Source organism: Myotis yumanensis, unplaced genomic scaffold (assembly GCF_028538775.1).
Source record: "Myotis yumanensis isolate MYYU_CA2020_CCGP unplaced genomic scaffold, mMyoYum1.0.hap1 SCAF_7, whole genome shotgun sequence".
Taxonomy (NCBI): Eukaryota; Metazoa; Chordata; class Mammalia; order Chiroptera; family Vespertilionidae; genus Myotis; species Myotis yumanensis.
This window is the reverse complement of record NW_027223758.1, coordinates 34,701,032-34,717,085: the sequence shown is the minus strand read 5'-3', so window position 1 is coordinate 34,717,085 and position 16,054 is coordinate 34,701,032. Positions and strand designations below refer to the sequence as shown.

At 50.8% G+C, this 16,054-nt stretch overlaps 1 protein-coding gene across 1 annotated transcript in view; it reads right to left on the bottom strand.

The window, feature by feature from the left end:
* Nucleotides 1–15,775, bottom strand: part of BPIFB1 (BPI fold containing family B member 1) — a 30,940-nt gene extending 15,165 nt beyond the window's left edge. Inside the window, exons 1-6 of the mRNA XM_070421500.1 lie at nucleotides 15,709–15,775; nucleotides 7,512–7,668; nucleotides 4,905–5,046; nucleotides 4,141–4,251; nucleotides 3,023–3,163; nucleotides 1,905–1,986 (exon numbers count right to left, since the gene is read on the bottom strand). Coding sequence (XP_070277601.1) covers nucleotides 1,905–1,986; nucleotides 3,023–3,163; nucleotides 4,141–4,251; nucleotides 4,905–5,046; nucleotides 7,512–7,632 — 597 coding nt within the window. The 5' untranslated portion in view covers nucleotides 7,633–7,668; nucleotides 15,709–15,775. The remainder of the gene's footprint in view (nucleotides 1–1,904; nucleotides 1,987–3,022; nucleotides 3,164–4,140; nucleotides 4,252–4,904; nucleotides 5,047–7,511; nucleotides 7,669–15,708) is intronic.
* Between the last annotated feature and the right edge of the window lie 279 nt (nucleotides 15,776–16,054).

The window sequence follows — 16,054 nt, the reverse complement described above, 5'->3', positions numbered from 1 at the left end:
CAGGCAGGGAGCAAATGTACCATGGGGATGTTGGACAAAGGGACGATTCACATCTGGGGTAGACAGAGCAGAACAGCTCTAGATTGTATCACGACTCTCAGAACAGTGCATAATTTTAAACTTAGGAATGATTATTTCTGGAATTTTCCATTTAATATTTTTGGATAGTTGACCATGGGTAACAAACTTTGGAAATTGAAACCGGGGATAAGGAAGGCACTACCGATGGGACCCACATATTTACGCTGAAAGGGGCTTTAGCATTTTCTAGATGGGCTCCTGCCAGATTTCAATATGCCACGCCTTTCCCCTTCACATCAAGTAAAATATTTATGTGATCATTATATCAACTCTAGTGACTCATGATGGGAAAACATGATGATTAATAGACAGCCAGTTGTCTCATATTGTTCACTATATGTGGCTTTTAACCCTTAAAAACAGATCTTATGCAAAGAGCATTTTGTAATCCCAAGTCCTTGCCTTTTTTTTTCTCTAGTAAATGTAAAATGTAGAAAATGTAAAAATACATTTTAGGCAATTAAAGTATGATGCCAGTTTAAGAATGATTTTGGTGAAGGCTGGCAAGAAATTTCCAGCTGGATCCTACTTTAAGAAACTCCCACTTTTTTTAATTTAAAGAAACGCCCACTTTCAAATAGAAAAAAAATTTTCTTAAAAGAAAAATTATCTCATGTAGGAAAAGCCAAATTTTACAAAATTACTTTCAGATTCCTTTAAGAAGGCTCTCTGGAATGGCTTAATAAAGTATTAAATATGATGTAGCTATTACATAATTATGAACTCTGTACAGTGGCATAGAGAATATATATCACTTAAATAATATAAATAATATAAATATGTCACTTAAATAATATAAAGTGGTACTGACATGTGAGTGCAACATACAAAAGAGAAAATAGCTGCCAAGTTAAGGTAGAAGCATTAAGGGTATTTTCTCCCCTAAAGTTGTTTAGTTATTACATCATCGTTTTCTTTAAAAAAAAAGTTTTATTGTAAAAAACATATTAGTTATATGACAAGGTATTTTGAACCTCAGGAGGCCCATTGCTGTGAACGTATCTTGGAATTTATAGAAATCAATGGTCAAGGTGGATGAACCAACTTATAGAGTTTTAACTTACCCGTGGCCTGTCAGGGACATATAAAATGAGACTGACTCGTGTTTATTGACTCAGGAAAATAAATCCAACAGGACCTGGTGGATGACAGACCCCTGAAGACTGTCGGCTGGTCTGAGACACTAGGGTACTAGAGTCAGCTTGTACTGGTTTGTGAGGACAAATTGTTAAATTTTCAGGAGTTTCTGAGCTGGTGCCAAGCTGAGGCATCATTAAAAATTAAAGTATATAAACTTACAACTAAATAAACTATACTAAAAGCAAAGTTAATGAAAACTCAAAACTCATTACTTCCTAATTATTTTGTTGAATCTCACTAATCATTTTGTTATATCTTACTATTATTTCCTGCTCTTGAGGTTATTTATGTCTATTGTATCCGGGTGGCGGAAATACCACACAGCGGTGTGCTACAGCACACTTCTTCCCAGCTCTGCTCAGTGACATCACATTAGTAGCTTGATATTGGCCTTGGAGGGAGTGGTTTACATCAGGGAGATCAGCAAATGCTACACACACACCTGGGCTCTCTCCCCTCAACTCTCCAGAGTGAATAGCTAACGATTTATCAGCACATCACTGTCCAAAGTCTCCTGCCTGACTTTTGGCAGTTCCATTATCTTGGCCTCAACGATTCGTTGCTGAAAGAATGATCCAGACTCGGCTTCCCACTCAAGGTCCCGTAACACCAGCTTGCAGTTCCATCCCAGCCCTTCACGGGGAGCAATCTTTACCGACCCATGAGGACCCGATTCCACTCACCTGGCTTTTCACCAGTTTGGGCAGGGCTGGCACCAGGAGTTTCATGACACCGTTGGCTAAGGGGTTGACCATGAAGGAGATCCTTTCAGAGAGGAGAAAGGGAGAGAGCTTAGGAAAGGTCAGAGATGATCACCCCTCCCTTGTTTTACAGAAGGGAAGACTGAGGCCAGGGGAGAAAGGAACTTGCCCAAGGTTACTGGGACTGTTGGAGACAAGGCTGGGAGTACCAGCCGTGGGCAAACTACGGCCCGCAGGCTGGATCTGGCCTGTTTGAAATGAATAAAACTAAAAAAAAAAAAAAAAAAAAAAAGACCGTATCCTTTTATGTAATGATGTTTACTTTGAATTTATATTAGTTCACACAAACACTCCATCCATGCTTTTGTTCCGGCCCTCCGGTCCAGTTTAAGAACCCATTGTGGCCCTCGAGTCAAAAAGTTTGCCCACCCCTGGAGTAGACGCTGCCTACTGAGCCAGGTGTGGATAGTAGCAGGGAGTTCTCAGGGAGCAGGGGCCGGGGGTTGTCATAGAAATGTGTGCTGGACACTGGGACAACGGCAGTTGGCATTTCTCCCCGTCCCCCTGCTAAGGGGAAGTGGAGGGGAGCACCACGGTTTTGAGCCCCTGCTGTGTGGCCCATACTCTGCTGTGCTGAGTTAGTTACAGCTGTGGCCTGAGCTAACCTCTCACTGCAGCTTGAGTGAGGCACAGGGAGGCAGGCCCAGCATCACCCACACAGGAAACAAGGAGATGCATTTGCCTGACGCCAGAGCAGGGTTTTACCTGGCTCTACCCTCGCCTGCCTGGGTGGGTGGGTGGGTGGGGGGGGGGCAGGAGGTTTGAGGGGCCCTAGGCAGGTGGCTCCTCTCCACCTTTGAAAGTTTGCTCCACTGCCTGGCACGGTGCCTGAAATCCCACCATTACGACTCCACCCTTAATGTCTTGAACTTTCTTTGGCATCACAGGTTCTCTGAAAGGAGCCCCAGATCCAGAGTCAGGAGGGTTGGTCCCTTTCTATCTCTGGGCGTCAGTGCTCTTTATCTGTAAAATGGGGCAAAACCACCTCCTGGCTTCCCCCCAGGCACGGCGGGGGCCCAATGGGAGGGGGCCACACTCACTTTTTCAGCAGGCTGATGCGCAGGCTCCTGCCGTTGTCGGAGCAACTGCTGACGGTGAAGCCTTTCTTGTTGGTGTCCACGCTGATGGTGGCTTGGACCTCTGTCTCCATGTGAATCTCCACAATGCTCTTGACCAGGGGCCTGGGAGTGGCAGTGCCCAAAGCTGTGAGCACATCCCAGCTCCAGGCTGGAGTGAAGCTGCTGTCCCTTTCTGTCCTCTGGTGCTCTCACCTCTCTTCTCAGGCTCCTGTGCTGGGTTCTCCTCATCCTCCCCCACCCTGCCCCCCGCCAGCCCACCTTTTTATTTCTTTTACCCCAGCATGTCCCAGGCTCTGTTTTTTTTATTCCTCTCCCGGTTTAAATCCTAAAACAGCTTCCGAATTTATACCCAACTCCTTACTCAGGTATCTTACAGGCAGCTCACATTCAGCATGCACAAAACTGAACTGTGCATCCTGCCCAAACCTGCTCCTCTCACGATCTTCCCTGTCTTGGTTGCTGGCCACACCGTCCTGCCAGTTGCAAAAACCTTGGCAAAAACCTTGGACTCAGCCTTGACTCCTTAATCTCTCTCCTCCTCTCCCCCCACATTCAATCATCAGGAAATCCTGTCGTCTGCACCTACCTCCAAAATGTATCTAGAATCTGACCACTTCTCACCATCTTCCTGCCCCCGCCCCCCAATTCCAGTCCAAGCTATCATGGTCTCCCTCTGAATTATTTCAGTAGTTTCTGGATGGCCTCCCCGCCTCTGCTCTTGCCTCCATATATAACAACCAGAGTTATTCTTCAAGAATATTAAACATGTCATGTTTCTCCTTTGCTCAGAACCCTCCATGGCTCCCATCTCACTCAGTAGAGGCCAAGTCCTCACTTTGGTCCATAAGGCTCTGTATGATCTGACCTTGGCTGCCTGCTGGCCTCACCTCCCATGACTCTCCTCTCTCCTACCCCACCCCTTTTTGCCGTTCTTGGAACAAAGCAAGTGTACTCTTGCCTCAGAGCCTTTGCACTTGCTCTTCCCTCTGCTTAGAACTCTTTTCCAGATACCTGCATAGAGGAAAGGGGGGAATGAATGGTTGAATCTGCCTGCTATGCCTGACTGAGGGGATACTCACGTGTTGAATCCAGCCACCAGGTCCAGTGGGATATTGACTATCAGCTCCTCCTGGTCGTCAGCAGAGGGTGGCACCTGTAGCTTCCTAATGTTGGCTGAGGTGATTTTCAGCCTGGATGGATGCAGGAGAGGTGAGATTTATCTGAGCATCGGCCACAAACTCATTCCCCTCAATCTTCTCTGTCTTCCCTGGTGTCCAGCCAGCAGCTGGACCCAAGCCCTACCCACTGGTTCTTCCCCAGCTTGGTCTTGCCACATCCCCCCTGCCATGCTCCTGCTCTCAACACTCCCATGGCTCCCCATTACTTAAGAGATGAATCCCAGCTCCTTGGGCTGACTTTGTAGGCCCTCTGGGAACGAACCCTTCTGACCTCCCAGTCCTTACCTTGGGGTTTGAGCACCAGCCATTCTGGCCGCCTCTCACCCTCTATGCCTTTCCCCAGGCTGGCCCCTCTGCCTGGAATACCATTTCCTTCTTGTCTCCTGGTGAACATGCAGTCAATGGCTCACCTGTCACCAAGACTTAGAAGCATCACCTTCACCCTCTCACCCCAGGTGACCTTCCTCTGGAGTCACCCTATCAGGCTCCCATCTGACTCTCTTATGGTTATTAACTGATCTGGGAGCTTCTGAGGAAGGGACTTCATTTGTTCCATTCTTTGTGGTCAGACAGAGATTCGATACCGATTGATACTTATTGACTGACCAATTAAACGTGCAAAGTGTGTCCTGGGCAGAAGTGTGGGCGGGGAGTTCCCAACTTACCAGATGACGTGGTTCAGGACAGAGTTCACCAGGTTGCCTAGAATGGGGATGCCCCCGGCCGGCTCTTCCCGCAAGGTGCTCAGCAGAGGCAGCTCCTGGAGGATCTGGATCGCATCATGGTCCTTCAGCTTCTCTGCCAGCTCTGGAGACAGATTCTGGGGATTAGAGTCCAGCAGGAGGGGCAAGGAGGGGCTCCAGGCTGGGAGAGGGCATCACGCAGGACTACTCGGACCTGGACTCAAGGTGAGGGTATGGATGGTTCCATCCTGGCCATCTCTACCATTGATGTGGTCTTGAGCATGATGGCCCAGATCGGGGCGACTAGGGCATGGGCGGACCACCCCCCGCCAGCATTGCCAGCCTCTGCATCCCTACCACCAGCCGGCGGCAAACACGTCTGGAGCCAAGAGGCAGGGAACTCAGAGGTCCCTGTTTGGGGCTGTTTTGCTGCCTAAAACACAATTCTCTGGCACCCACATTCTATGGGTCTGTTGTCCAAAGAGTATCGAGTGCTGAGCAGAGAAAGGAGGAGCCCTGGGTTCTGTCCATTTGGCTTGTGTGCAGAGCGGGCCAGAGGTGCCGGAGAGCTGATGCTGGAGAGCCCTTGCCCAGTGACGGACGGGAATTGGTGTATAAACACCCTGCTCCCTCAGCCCTCAGGTGGGATGACTCAGGTGTTTGTGTGCCCCACTGCGCCCCAGAGTCCCTGTGTGTTATTGCCCCTCGGCAACAAAACCACCCTTTTAGCCAGCTCTGTGGCGATGGAGATGGGCCCTGTAAGTGGTCCTCCTTCGCTGCTGGTGCGACGTTAAGCCCTGTCAGTAGAGGCTCTGGAGGGCCTTGCAGCAGCAAGTGCTCCCCCTCCCGGCCCTGCTGTGCTCCTCTCGCAGGCTCGAGTTCAGCAGGACTGTGGGCCCCAGCTCCTGTCCAGGAAGTTTCCTGAGAAGGCTTCCCAGTGAACCAACAGCAACCGCCTTCCTGCTGGTTGCCATGGTTGCTCATGTCCAAGCTCCTCTGGCTGGCACTGTGCTTGTGATTCACGGTATGGGCCCGGGACACCTCTGCCTGCCCCCTCAGCACCCAGTGCTCTCTGCCCCTGTCCCTACTCTGGGATCCTTGCGGGCAGCATCCCAGAGAATTCCATCGGCTCCTTGCAGGCAGGTCTCTGCCAGCTGTGCCCCCGCTCTGACCCGGACAACTGGACAGATGTCCTCACCATCCCGTGGGCTTCAACCTCACTCCTCCCAGGAGGTCAGGGAGGATTCTCCCCTCCAAGCTTATTCTGTCCCTGGATTAGCCTCTCCCCCCTCCCCAATCCTCTTTGGAGTTTTTATTTTCTTTCCTAGCCAATGGCCCATGACTCCGACCCCCTGCTCATAATTCTTTATATAAACTCGTGTGTCGGGCTTACCATGCGGTTTCTGTCTCCTGACTGGTCCTAACCAACACAGCTGCCCAGTAGGACTGAGCTCCAGCTCCCTGTGGCAACTGGCCCACCCTTGCCTGCAGGTTTTCTGAGGACATCTCTGAGGCCAACCACTCGCCAACAACTCCTTAACTCAGATTCTGCTTCGGGGGACCTACACCATGGTTGCCATGGTTGCTCATGTCCAAGCACCTCTGGCTGGCACTGTGCTTGCGATTCACGGTATGGGCCCAGGGCACCTCTGCCTGCCCCCTCAGCACCCAGCGCTCTCTGCCCCTGTCCCTACTGTGGGACCCCTCCTCCGGCTGCAGCAGCTGTGTGGCCCTGCAGGACCCGGTCCCGGGCCTGCCCGTCCAGCCTGGCCCAGGTCCAGAGCATGCAGAGGGCTGGCCTCTACGTGTTTAGATGGATTCCCAGAGCCAACTGGTTATCATGTGCTCCGGCCACAGCACTTTGGAGCGATGGTTTTCAACCAGGGCGCTCCTGTTCCCTAAGAGACAGAATGTCCAGAGACATCTTGGCTGTTAGCACTGGGCTGGGGATGCGGCTAAGCATCGAGATGCACAGATCAGACCCCCACAGTGAAGAGTTATTTGGCTCATAAGGTCAGAAGTGCTGACGTCGAGAAACTAGACCAGAGAGTTCGCCAAGTTCTTGTCAATCCCTGTCCTATTGGACAGTCCCAGCAACCTGGGGAGGCAGGCCTTCCTGTTTGTTTCCAAAGGACAAAGCCCAGGCTCTGGAAGGTTCCTGGGCCGCAGAGTTGGAGGGTGAGAAAGCTGTGCCTGGGATCCAGGCCGCGGGGTTTGCAGCCAAGGGTCTCCTCTCTGGGGACTGGTTGGTCACTGACTCAGACTCTGAAGAGGTGCTTTGCCAGTGGGTTTTAGGCGAGAGCAGTTGCATGGTCACACCCAGGGCCACCCCCTTTCTGCAGGCTGCGGAACCTCAGAGTGGTCAGTTTTGGAATCGTGGCATTTAAGGAGGGTTTCTTGGAATCATGGACTCTTGGGATCACAGACACTTTCAGCCTTTACAATTTACCCACTCGAGTCTCATCTAGACCTGGGTCCCAACTGTGTCTTGCACACCCCCAGTCATGGGCAGCTCCTGCCTTCCATTGGAGAGCTGCTCCACCTGCCCCATTGCCTTATGGTGCTGAAGCCTGGGCGGCCAAGACTTACTCTCTCTGATGATTTTTGGGCCGATAATGACGACTGCAGGAGGATTGAGGGTGGCTCCGACCAAGGTGGCTGCCAGCAAACCACAGAGGAGGGTGAAGGTCCTTGAACTGGCCATCTTCATGGGGGCCAAGGAGCAGCAGGTGGCAGATGTGAGAACCTGGGGTTTGCATAAAGGGCCCCATTAGCCAGGCAGAGAGGCCAAGGGCAGGTCCTCCATGCCTGGTGACTTGGGCATGGATTCCAGCAGAGGCTGTTTAGTGAAGTGATTAGGAATAGCGTGAGCTCTTAGAGACACTTGCAATAATGATTCAACACCTGCCTCCCTGACCAGGCCATGAGCTCTGGGAGGGAGTATTGGTCTGCCTGCTCCCCATTGTGTCCCCAGCACCCAACACAGTGCCTGGCACACAATGGGTGTTTAATAAACAAATGGTTGCTGAATGAATGAATGACCTTTGGGAGCCCTGGAAGAATGGGGAATCTAAGCCTGCTAAACTTAAAAGGTCTAGGCCATGGGGACCCCTGTGGAGTCATAGGATCCCCCATCCCTGTGTGCCAGGTAGCCTAAGGGTAGAGGAGAAATATGGGCATCAGAGTCAGACAGACCTGAGTTGGTGGACTGCCTCTACCACTTGCTGTGTGACCTTGGGCAAGGGACTTACCCTCTCTGAGTCTCAGTTTTCTCATCTATAAAATTAGGGATACTAATAATACTTACATCACAAGGTTGTTGGGAGGATTAAATGAAATCATCCATTTGTGGCCTGGCATGCTATAAGAGCTCAATGAATATTAGCTGTTATTATGAGTACAACAGTTATTATTACTAATCCTGGGCTCAGAAAGAATCACCTTGCAGTTAAAGCGAGAAAACAGATAAGATGCCCTGCACTCTGCTCTTTTGCCCAGGAAGTTTCTTTTAAGCATCTTAGCTCTATTTTCCCTCCTTTATCTTTGCATGTCACTCTGTTCTCTGATCAGAGACACTCAGAGAACCAATAGGATGGTAGCATCTGTTTTGTGGAAAAGTGTCTCCTCCCTAAATCCCAGCACCACACACACACACACACACACACACACACACACACACACCACATCATATCTCACCTCCTGGCATTTGCTTATGTGATTCCCTTTGCATGAGATGCCTTTCTCCAACCAACTTTTACTCAGTTCTCACCTGACATGTCACCGCTTCCTGGAAGCCTTCCCTGACTGCCCCCTCCCACCACACCGTACCCCTGAGATTTCCTTGAGCACAGCACATACTGCATTGGCCTATATTAGAAGGGCCAGGACTGTCTGATACTTCTTGTCTCCAGAATCACCCAAGCCCAGGGCTGGACACAGTGCAATTGGTGTGTGCAGAATGGGTTTATGTCATCCGGATGAAGCCTGGGAAAGACTCAGCCATTCTTACTCCTCAGGACCATTCTCTGGTCTTCTGAGTAAGGGAGTTGGGCGCCTCTCTACCCCCTCAGAGGGTCCTAGTCGACAGAGGGACCTTACCTGAGGACCAAGACTCCCTCCTGCTTCTGACCTGACCCCAACAGGTGTCTCCAGCTCAGAACCTCCCTGGTACCCTAGGCTTTCAGCCCCTTCCCCACACTTTTACCTGGACACACCAGCGACCTCAGCTTCCTCCTCACCTGGGCAGTGGGTCTAGAAGTCCAGCTTTATATCCTGCATACTCTGGGCTAAGCAGTTACCCGTTGTATTTGGGCTGAGGCCACAGAGTGGGCCAAGGTGTCCAAGGAAAATATTTGTGGCTTCTGTTGAACCACATCTTTGCCTGGAGCAGCCCCAAGATTCCAGCTTCCTGAGGTTTGGAGAAAGGTCTTGGGCTGTCATGAAGTGTGGGCCGGGTGCTGGGGCACATGGCAGGCACTTGGACCAGGCACATTGTAGCTATGTTTGCTAATGCACCGAAGACCTCCAACTCCTAAAGGTGAAGTCTCCTGGGAGGGACCCTGCACATCCCTTGGGCACATCTCCAGAGAGGCAAGCAGCCCCTCCTGGGCTTCCCAGATGGTCATGCCTGCTGCCTATGAACAATGCCTCTCTGTGGGAGGCCCGAGCTCAGTGTCAGGGCCTGGGCCCGCATCAGCTCCTGCTTCCTGTCCCTCGGTCCCACACATTCCCTGGGGTCTGCAAGCATGACTGTGCCTCTATAGGCCTGGCACACTTTGGAACCCATGGGTTGCCATGGCCGTGCCCTCAATATTGCTCAGTTGCCTTCAGACTGCTGAGGGCCTCTTTATCCCGGCCTCGCCCCTTCCCAGCTCCCAGGCCTTTGATTGTGCTGTGTCCTCTTCCTGGGATGCCATGCCACATCCCCCTGACAATCCGTCTTGCCCTGTGTGGGCCGCAGAGCAGGGGAAGCCTTTGGAGTTTCACAGACGTGGTGCAACGTCTGCTCCTGGGCTGGCCAGCTGTGCGGCTGTGGGAAGGTGACTTTTCTCTGAGCCTCTCTTTCCTCAGCTGTAAAATGGAACTCTTTTGAGGGTCACATAAGACAATGTGGAATACTTGGAACATCAGAGAATTCAGTAAACGGTGGAGGCTATTACTACTGTTGAAATAATATCACTGACCTTCAAGACCCAATTCAGAAAGCAGGATCTGCATAAAGTGGCCTGTCCTCAGCTTTACCTACACCTGGAATCCCTTTGCCTTCCTGGAAGCCCCCAAAGTACTAACTACATACTCTCTTGGGGCTTGGATTCCCCTTTGCCTTGAGAGATGTCCATTTTATCCATCCATCCATCCATCCATCATTCACTCACTTACTCATCCCAGTCTCCACTCCAGTCTCCCTCTTCCCTCTCTTAGTTCCCCTACCAAATTCCAATTTCCACCCAACAACCTGAGTTAAATTTTAAATATATTCCTCAGACCTTGTCACTCTCCTGTTTATTAACCCTCCCCCACCCCAGGCCTCCCCCACCCCAGGCCCCTGCACTTCTTGCATGGAAATCCAAACTCTGGGAGGCCCCACACGGCTGGCTGCTGTCCACCTCTCAGCCCTCATCTCTCATCACTTTGTCACTGTCTCCTCTCATTCCTAGCTCAGGGTCTTGGCACGTGCTGAGCCTTTCCCAGGAGAGCTCATTTCCTAGCTTTCCCCTGGCTGGCTCCTTCTCCTTCACCAAGTTTCAGCTTCAGTTTCCCTCCTTGGAAAGGCCTTTACTGGCCACTGTGTCTAAATTAAAGCTCTCTCTCTCTCACTGCCCACTCATGGGTGTCTTCAATAGTGTCATCTGAGACACTACAATCCCACGGATGCTGTATACCAGTGGTCAGCAAACTGCAGCTCTCGAGCCACATGCGGCTCTTTGGCCCCTTCAGTGTGGCTCTTCCACAAAATGCCACGTGTGGGCACACACGTACAGTGTGACTGAAACTTTGTGGCCCACGCGCAGAAGTCGGTATTTTGTGGAAGAGCCACACTCAAGGGGCCAAAGAGCCGCATGTGGCTCGTGAGCCGCAGTTTGCCGACCACTGCTGTATACCAAGGAAGGGGCCAGACCACAATGGAAGCAGGTAGCCAAGAACTGGCCGCATAGTTCTTCAGTCCCTCATGCGGGAGCTCCTCACCCGGATCAAGGTGATAAAAAGGTCAAGAGGGAAAAGGAGACAGCTGTGGTCCCTTTTCCCACTTTCCCAGGGAGGAGAACAAGGGTGTTTGCCCCTAATGCAGCCAGAGAGGGAGTGGGATTTTCAAGGACAATTTAAGGACTTGAGGGTCCCTGAAGTTGGGACAAGGAATATCCTGGATTCTCTTTCTTGCCTGAGGCAAGGCTGATGAGGTAAAGTTATGGTGGAGAGCCCTAGCCGGTTTGGCTCAGTGGATAGAGTGTCAGCCTGCAGAATGAAGGGTCCTGGGTTCGAGTCTGGTCAAGGGCATGTAACTTGGTTGCATGCTGGTTGTGGGCTCCTTTCCTGGCCCTGGTCAGGGTGTGCACGGGAAGCAACCAATCGATGTGTCACTCTCACATTGATGTTTCTCTCTGTCTTTCCCCATCCCTTCCACTCTCTCTAAAAATAATAAATAAGTGGAAAAGTATCCCCGGGTGAGAAGTAACAAAAAAGGAAAAAGTTTGGCAGAAAGAGCGGCTTCTGTAAGTTGAAAATTATAACTCTTTGCTCCCTCTGGATGGGGTCAAAGCTTGTGTGTGTTTTTCCTAGGTCCCAGTGTGGACCCTGCAGGAGAGATCTGGTCTGGGGCTGGTTTCCCCTGGGCAGGTGAGGAAAGGGTGCCAGAGGGCCGGGGGCTGAGGTGGCACGCAGAGTGACTAGTTGGAGAAGCTCTGTTCATATCTGAGGTTACAGCCTGAGAGACCTGCCAGGAAGGTTTGGTCTCCCCCCCAAAGAAGGTGCCGTGAGACTCAACTTGAAACATGTTTTGGCTTCCCAGAGTGTAGGGAGCCACCTATCAGTCAGGGGAAATCTCTCCTGCCCTCTTTCCTCTCGTTCTTGCCAGAGATAGAGGGGAAAGGGGTGTGTGCGAGGGAGCCTCCCCTCCCCTGTCTCTCTACAAGCTGGTCCATGGCAGCCTCTGTTCCGGGTGGAGAGAGTGAGTTTGATGTTCAGCTGAAGCTGGTCACTCTGACATAGCGAAGTGGTGGAGTGGGAAAGACCATCTCCTTTCTATACAGGTCACCATCCAGAGGCCAGGTCGGAGAAAATAGAGGTGTGATCGCCCTCATTTTCCAGAGAAGGAAGGTTCTTGGGGAAAGGGAGTGACCTGCTCAAGGTCCCACAGCCATAAAATGTGGAGCCAGCATCTGGACCCAGCTCTGGCTGACTCTGGAGCATGCTCTGCTCCCCTGTGCAGCCCACCCCATTACCTCCAGCTGGGGTGAGGGGCTGCTTCTGGGAAGTGTGTGGTCCTGTAGGAATCCAGAAATGGTTTCTGAGGACATGGCGGGGTTGGACAGGTGGAAACGGGAGGTCTTGTGGACTGCCACTCACTCGAAAGGCAAGAAGGGAGACACTTTGAGGAACTCGCTGGAGTGACATCAAGGCCACAGTTTAAAAAGGCTCTCTGTTGGCACCAAAGGTGCAACCAGGATGGCAGAAACACTTCGCCTCTCGTTGCCTGGTACTGGCTGTTGGAGAAGTCCTCAGGGTCTGGACTCAGCGGGGAAGAGTGTGATGATTGATTAGCAATGTCTGCCATGAGCAGTGCAGATGCTACATCCTCGCTGCAACCACCTGCCTCTTTGCTGCAGATTTTGCATTCCCTTGCAAAATGTCAAAGAGAAGACAAAGTGTGGAGGAAACATCTAGACAACGTGGAGTTTGTGAATGCCTTCGGACAAGTCTTCTTATCTCTGGGCCTCAGTTTCCCCAACTGTTAGATAAGGATGTTGGGCTCCTTGATACTGTGGGTCAGGGTTGGATAACCTTGGCTTATAGCAGAGGGACCTCGGTAGATACGCAGTAAGGAATGCCTGTTTCCAGGGATAAATACATTATTTGGAAGGCTCATACCCATTGCCATTGGTGCAGGGTCTGTGTAGGTTCTGTGCCAGGGAGCCCAGGGGTGCAGGAAAAATGAAATATTAGGCTGCTCATTGCAGCATTATGATAATGGCCCTAAAGTGGGACCAGCTTAAATGTCCAGCAATAGGGAATTCAGTAAATAAATGGTGGGCCACCAGGCAGCTGTCCCAAGACAATATAGAGAATGTACTGAAGGCTCTTAGCAAGTGAAAAAAAAGAAGTGGTTTCTACTATTTTTTATCAAAAAAATTTTAACCTAGAAAAAATACTGGAAGGAAATGCCCCCAAATGGAAACAATGTTTATTTCTTGGTGGTGTCATCACAGGTGACTCTTACCATCTCCTTTGTATTTTCAAAATTAAAAAGAATGTTTACACTAAATGCATCTTTTGATCAGCAAACAACCCCATGAGACAGCTTGAAAATGAGTAAATAAAAGCTGGGCAGAGGACAAAGGAGCGGAGGCAGCCTCGTTCCTTTCCCAGAGCCCACCCACTGACTCAGGATTCCAAGGAAACATTGCGATGACATGGCTGACAGCTGCAACAAAAGCCCAGTCACACGGGTCCCGGAACCACCGGAACCATCGGAAAGAAAGACAGAAATCAGAACTGGAAACACAGGGGCATAATCCCTCTTTTGTGGGATAGGAACACGTAAGCTTTAACTCAAACAAACCCTGGCTAAGCCAGAATCCTAGGTTGGGTCATGGTCAGGGTCAACAAAGGAAGGGTTAATCACAAGGACTGGATTCCCATCTGCTGGAGCAGCATGTGTTGAGGTGGAGGTCAGCTGGGCATTGATAAGTGCCCTAGGCAAGGGGAACCCAGACAGGGTGATGGCTGCTCCTCCATTCTCTCAGTCATTTAGGACCGTGAGATGGATAGAGGCATCAGCCACAGGTCAGCGGGTCAGCCAGCTAATTGTATTCCACAGCATGTGGACCCCGTTCTGGGTGCTTTGGACATAGCAGCAAACCAACCAACCGTCCCACGCCCTCCTGGGACTCACATTCTCCTGGGGAGACAGTGATCCAGAAATAGACAAAGAAATATAAAAACACAGAGGTCAACTGTCTCAGTCGTGGGGTCAGAGGACAAAAATAAAGAACATGGCCCTGGTGTTACTAAGTGGTTGGAGCGTTAGCCTGAGCACCAAGGGGTAGCAGGTTTGATTCCGGTCAAGGGCAAGTACCTGGGTTGCAGATTTGAACCCTGCCACTTTTCAGGGTACGTGGGGGAGGTAACCAATCAATGTGTGTCTCTTTCACATCGATGTTTCTCTCTCCTCTCTCCCCCTCCCTCCCTCCCACTTTCTCTGAAAACCAATGGAAAAAATATCCCTGGGTGAGGATTAACAAAAACAAAACAAAACAAGAAAAAATACGTTTGGAAGGCTGGAGCTCTGTCATCAGAGCATCGCTGGGGTTGAAGCACTTTAGCTTCAACTGGATGCCCTCCCCCACCATCCAACACACACACACACACACACACACCCTGTGTAAATGTCTCCTTGTTTGACTTTCACATTTCACATATTTGACTATGGGAACACAATTTGGGGAGTAAATTATGTATGAAGGGAGGGACTACCTAAAGAATAGAATGGGAACAGCCCTGACATTTTCTTTCTTTTATAAAAAAAAATGTTTTTATTGAATTTAGAGAGTGGGGATGAGAGAGGGAGAGAGAGATAGAAACATCAAGGATGAGAGAGAATCATTGATTGGCTGCCTCCTGCACACCGCACATCAGGGATCGAGCCCGAAACCCTGGGCATGTGTTCTGATTGGGAAATGAACCACATGACCTCTTGGTTCATGGGTCAATACGGAACCACTGGGCCACACCGGGCGGGCAGCACTACCATTTCTGAGTGCTCATTACCTGCCAGACTGAGCCTCCAGCCCACAAGTTCACTGCTATTTCCTCCATTGTGCAAATAAGGAAACGGAGGTGCAGGAAGGCCAGGTGACCCTGCTTAAGGTCACACAGCCACTGGGACAAGAGGCCAGGAGTTGAACTCAGGTCCATCTGACTCTGAAACTTGTGCTCTTAACCTTTCAGCCACTGTCTCCCAAACACCTGTTGTCTATGCATCGCGTCCCCTGCCGGCCACACAGCTTCTGCACTGTCTGCCAGATGACTGCTTACTCAACTTACGTTTTGGTCAATGGAATCACGTTTGAAAAATCAAATACGCTTGATTTTCTATTTCTAACAGAAAATTGCATAACCCTACCAAAGTGAAAAAAGAACATCGCTTCCCATAAAACAGGGCCAACATGACTCTGGTGACAATAATAATGTCGGTGACTCAGCTTACTGAGCCCTTCCATACCCTTTGCTTGCATTAGCCCATCTAAATCCACATGGATGCCCCGAGGTGGGCGCTGTTTTATCCTCAAGTCATAGGTGAGGTTTGAATGAACCCCTTTCGAGAGGGGAAATACTTTTTCTAGAGTCACGGAGAGAACAGACCAAAATGCTCTGGCCATGCTGCCTGCTCGAGGCGTCCGGGCCGAGCAGCCAGTGCTCGGAGAGGTGAGGCTGAGGCCGAGAGGTCACTCACTTTTCTCCCGCCAACAGTGTGGGAGGCAGCCCTGCTTCTGGGAAACCGCACCGGCCTACTTACCTGCATCAGGAAATGCCTCGGAGCTCTTTCTCAGAGTGCAAGCACATCTCTTACCTTGTGGCGGCTGGGTGGGAGTCCGAAACCTGAGAGAAGTGTGTTCTCCAACCTCTTTGCACCTTTTCCGGACTCGCCACAACCTCCCTGGACTGCAAATGTCTTGCTCTTTGCTTATAAGGACTTTCCGGGGGCTGGGAGAGGAGGCCAGGAACCCAGTGGGCACCTCCCTCCGTTACCCACATGGAATTAGGTTCCTGTGCTAACATTTACTCACTTAGTCACCTGTTCTCTGGAAGAGGAGAAAGAGGCCGTTCGTCGGCAAACCAGGAGACCCATCTGCAGGTGGGAGCATGGCAGGAACTGTCCAAAGTCTTCCTTCGCATTGGGTAGGGACATTCATGAC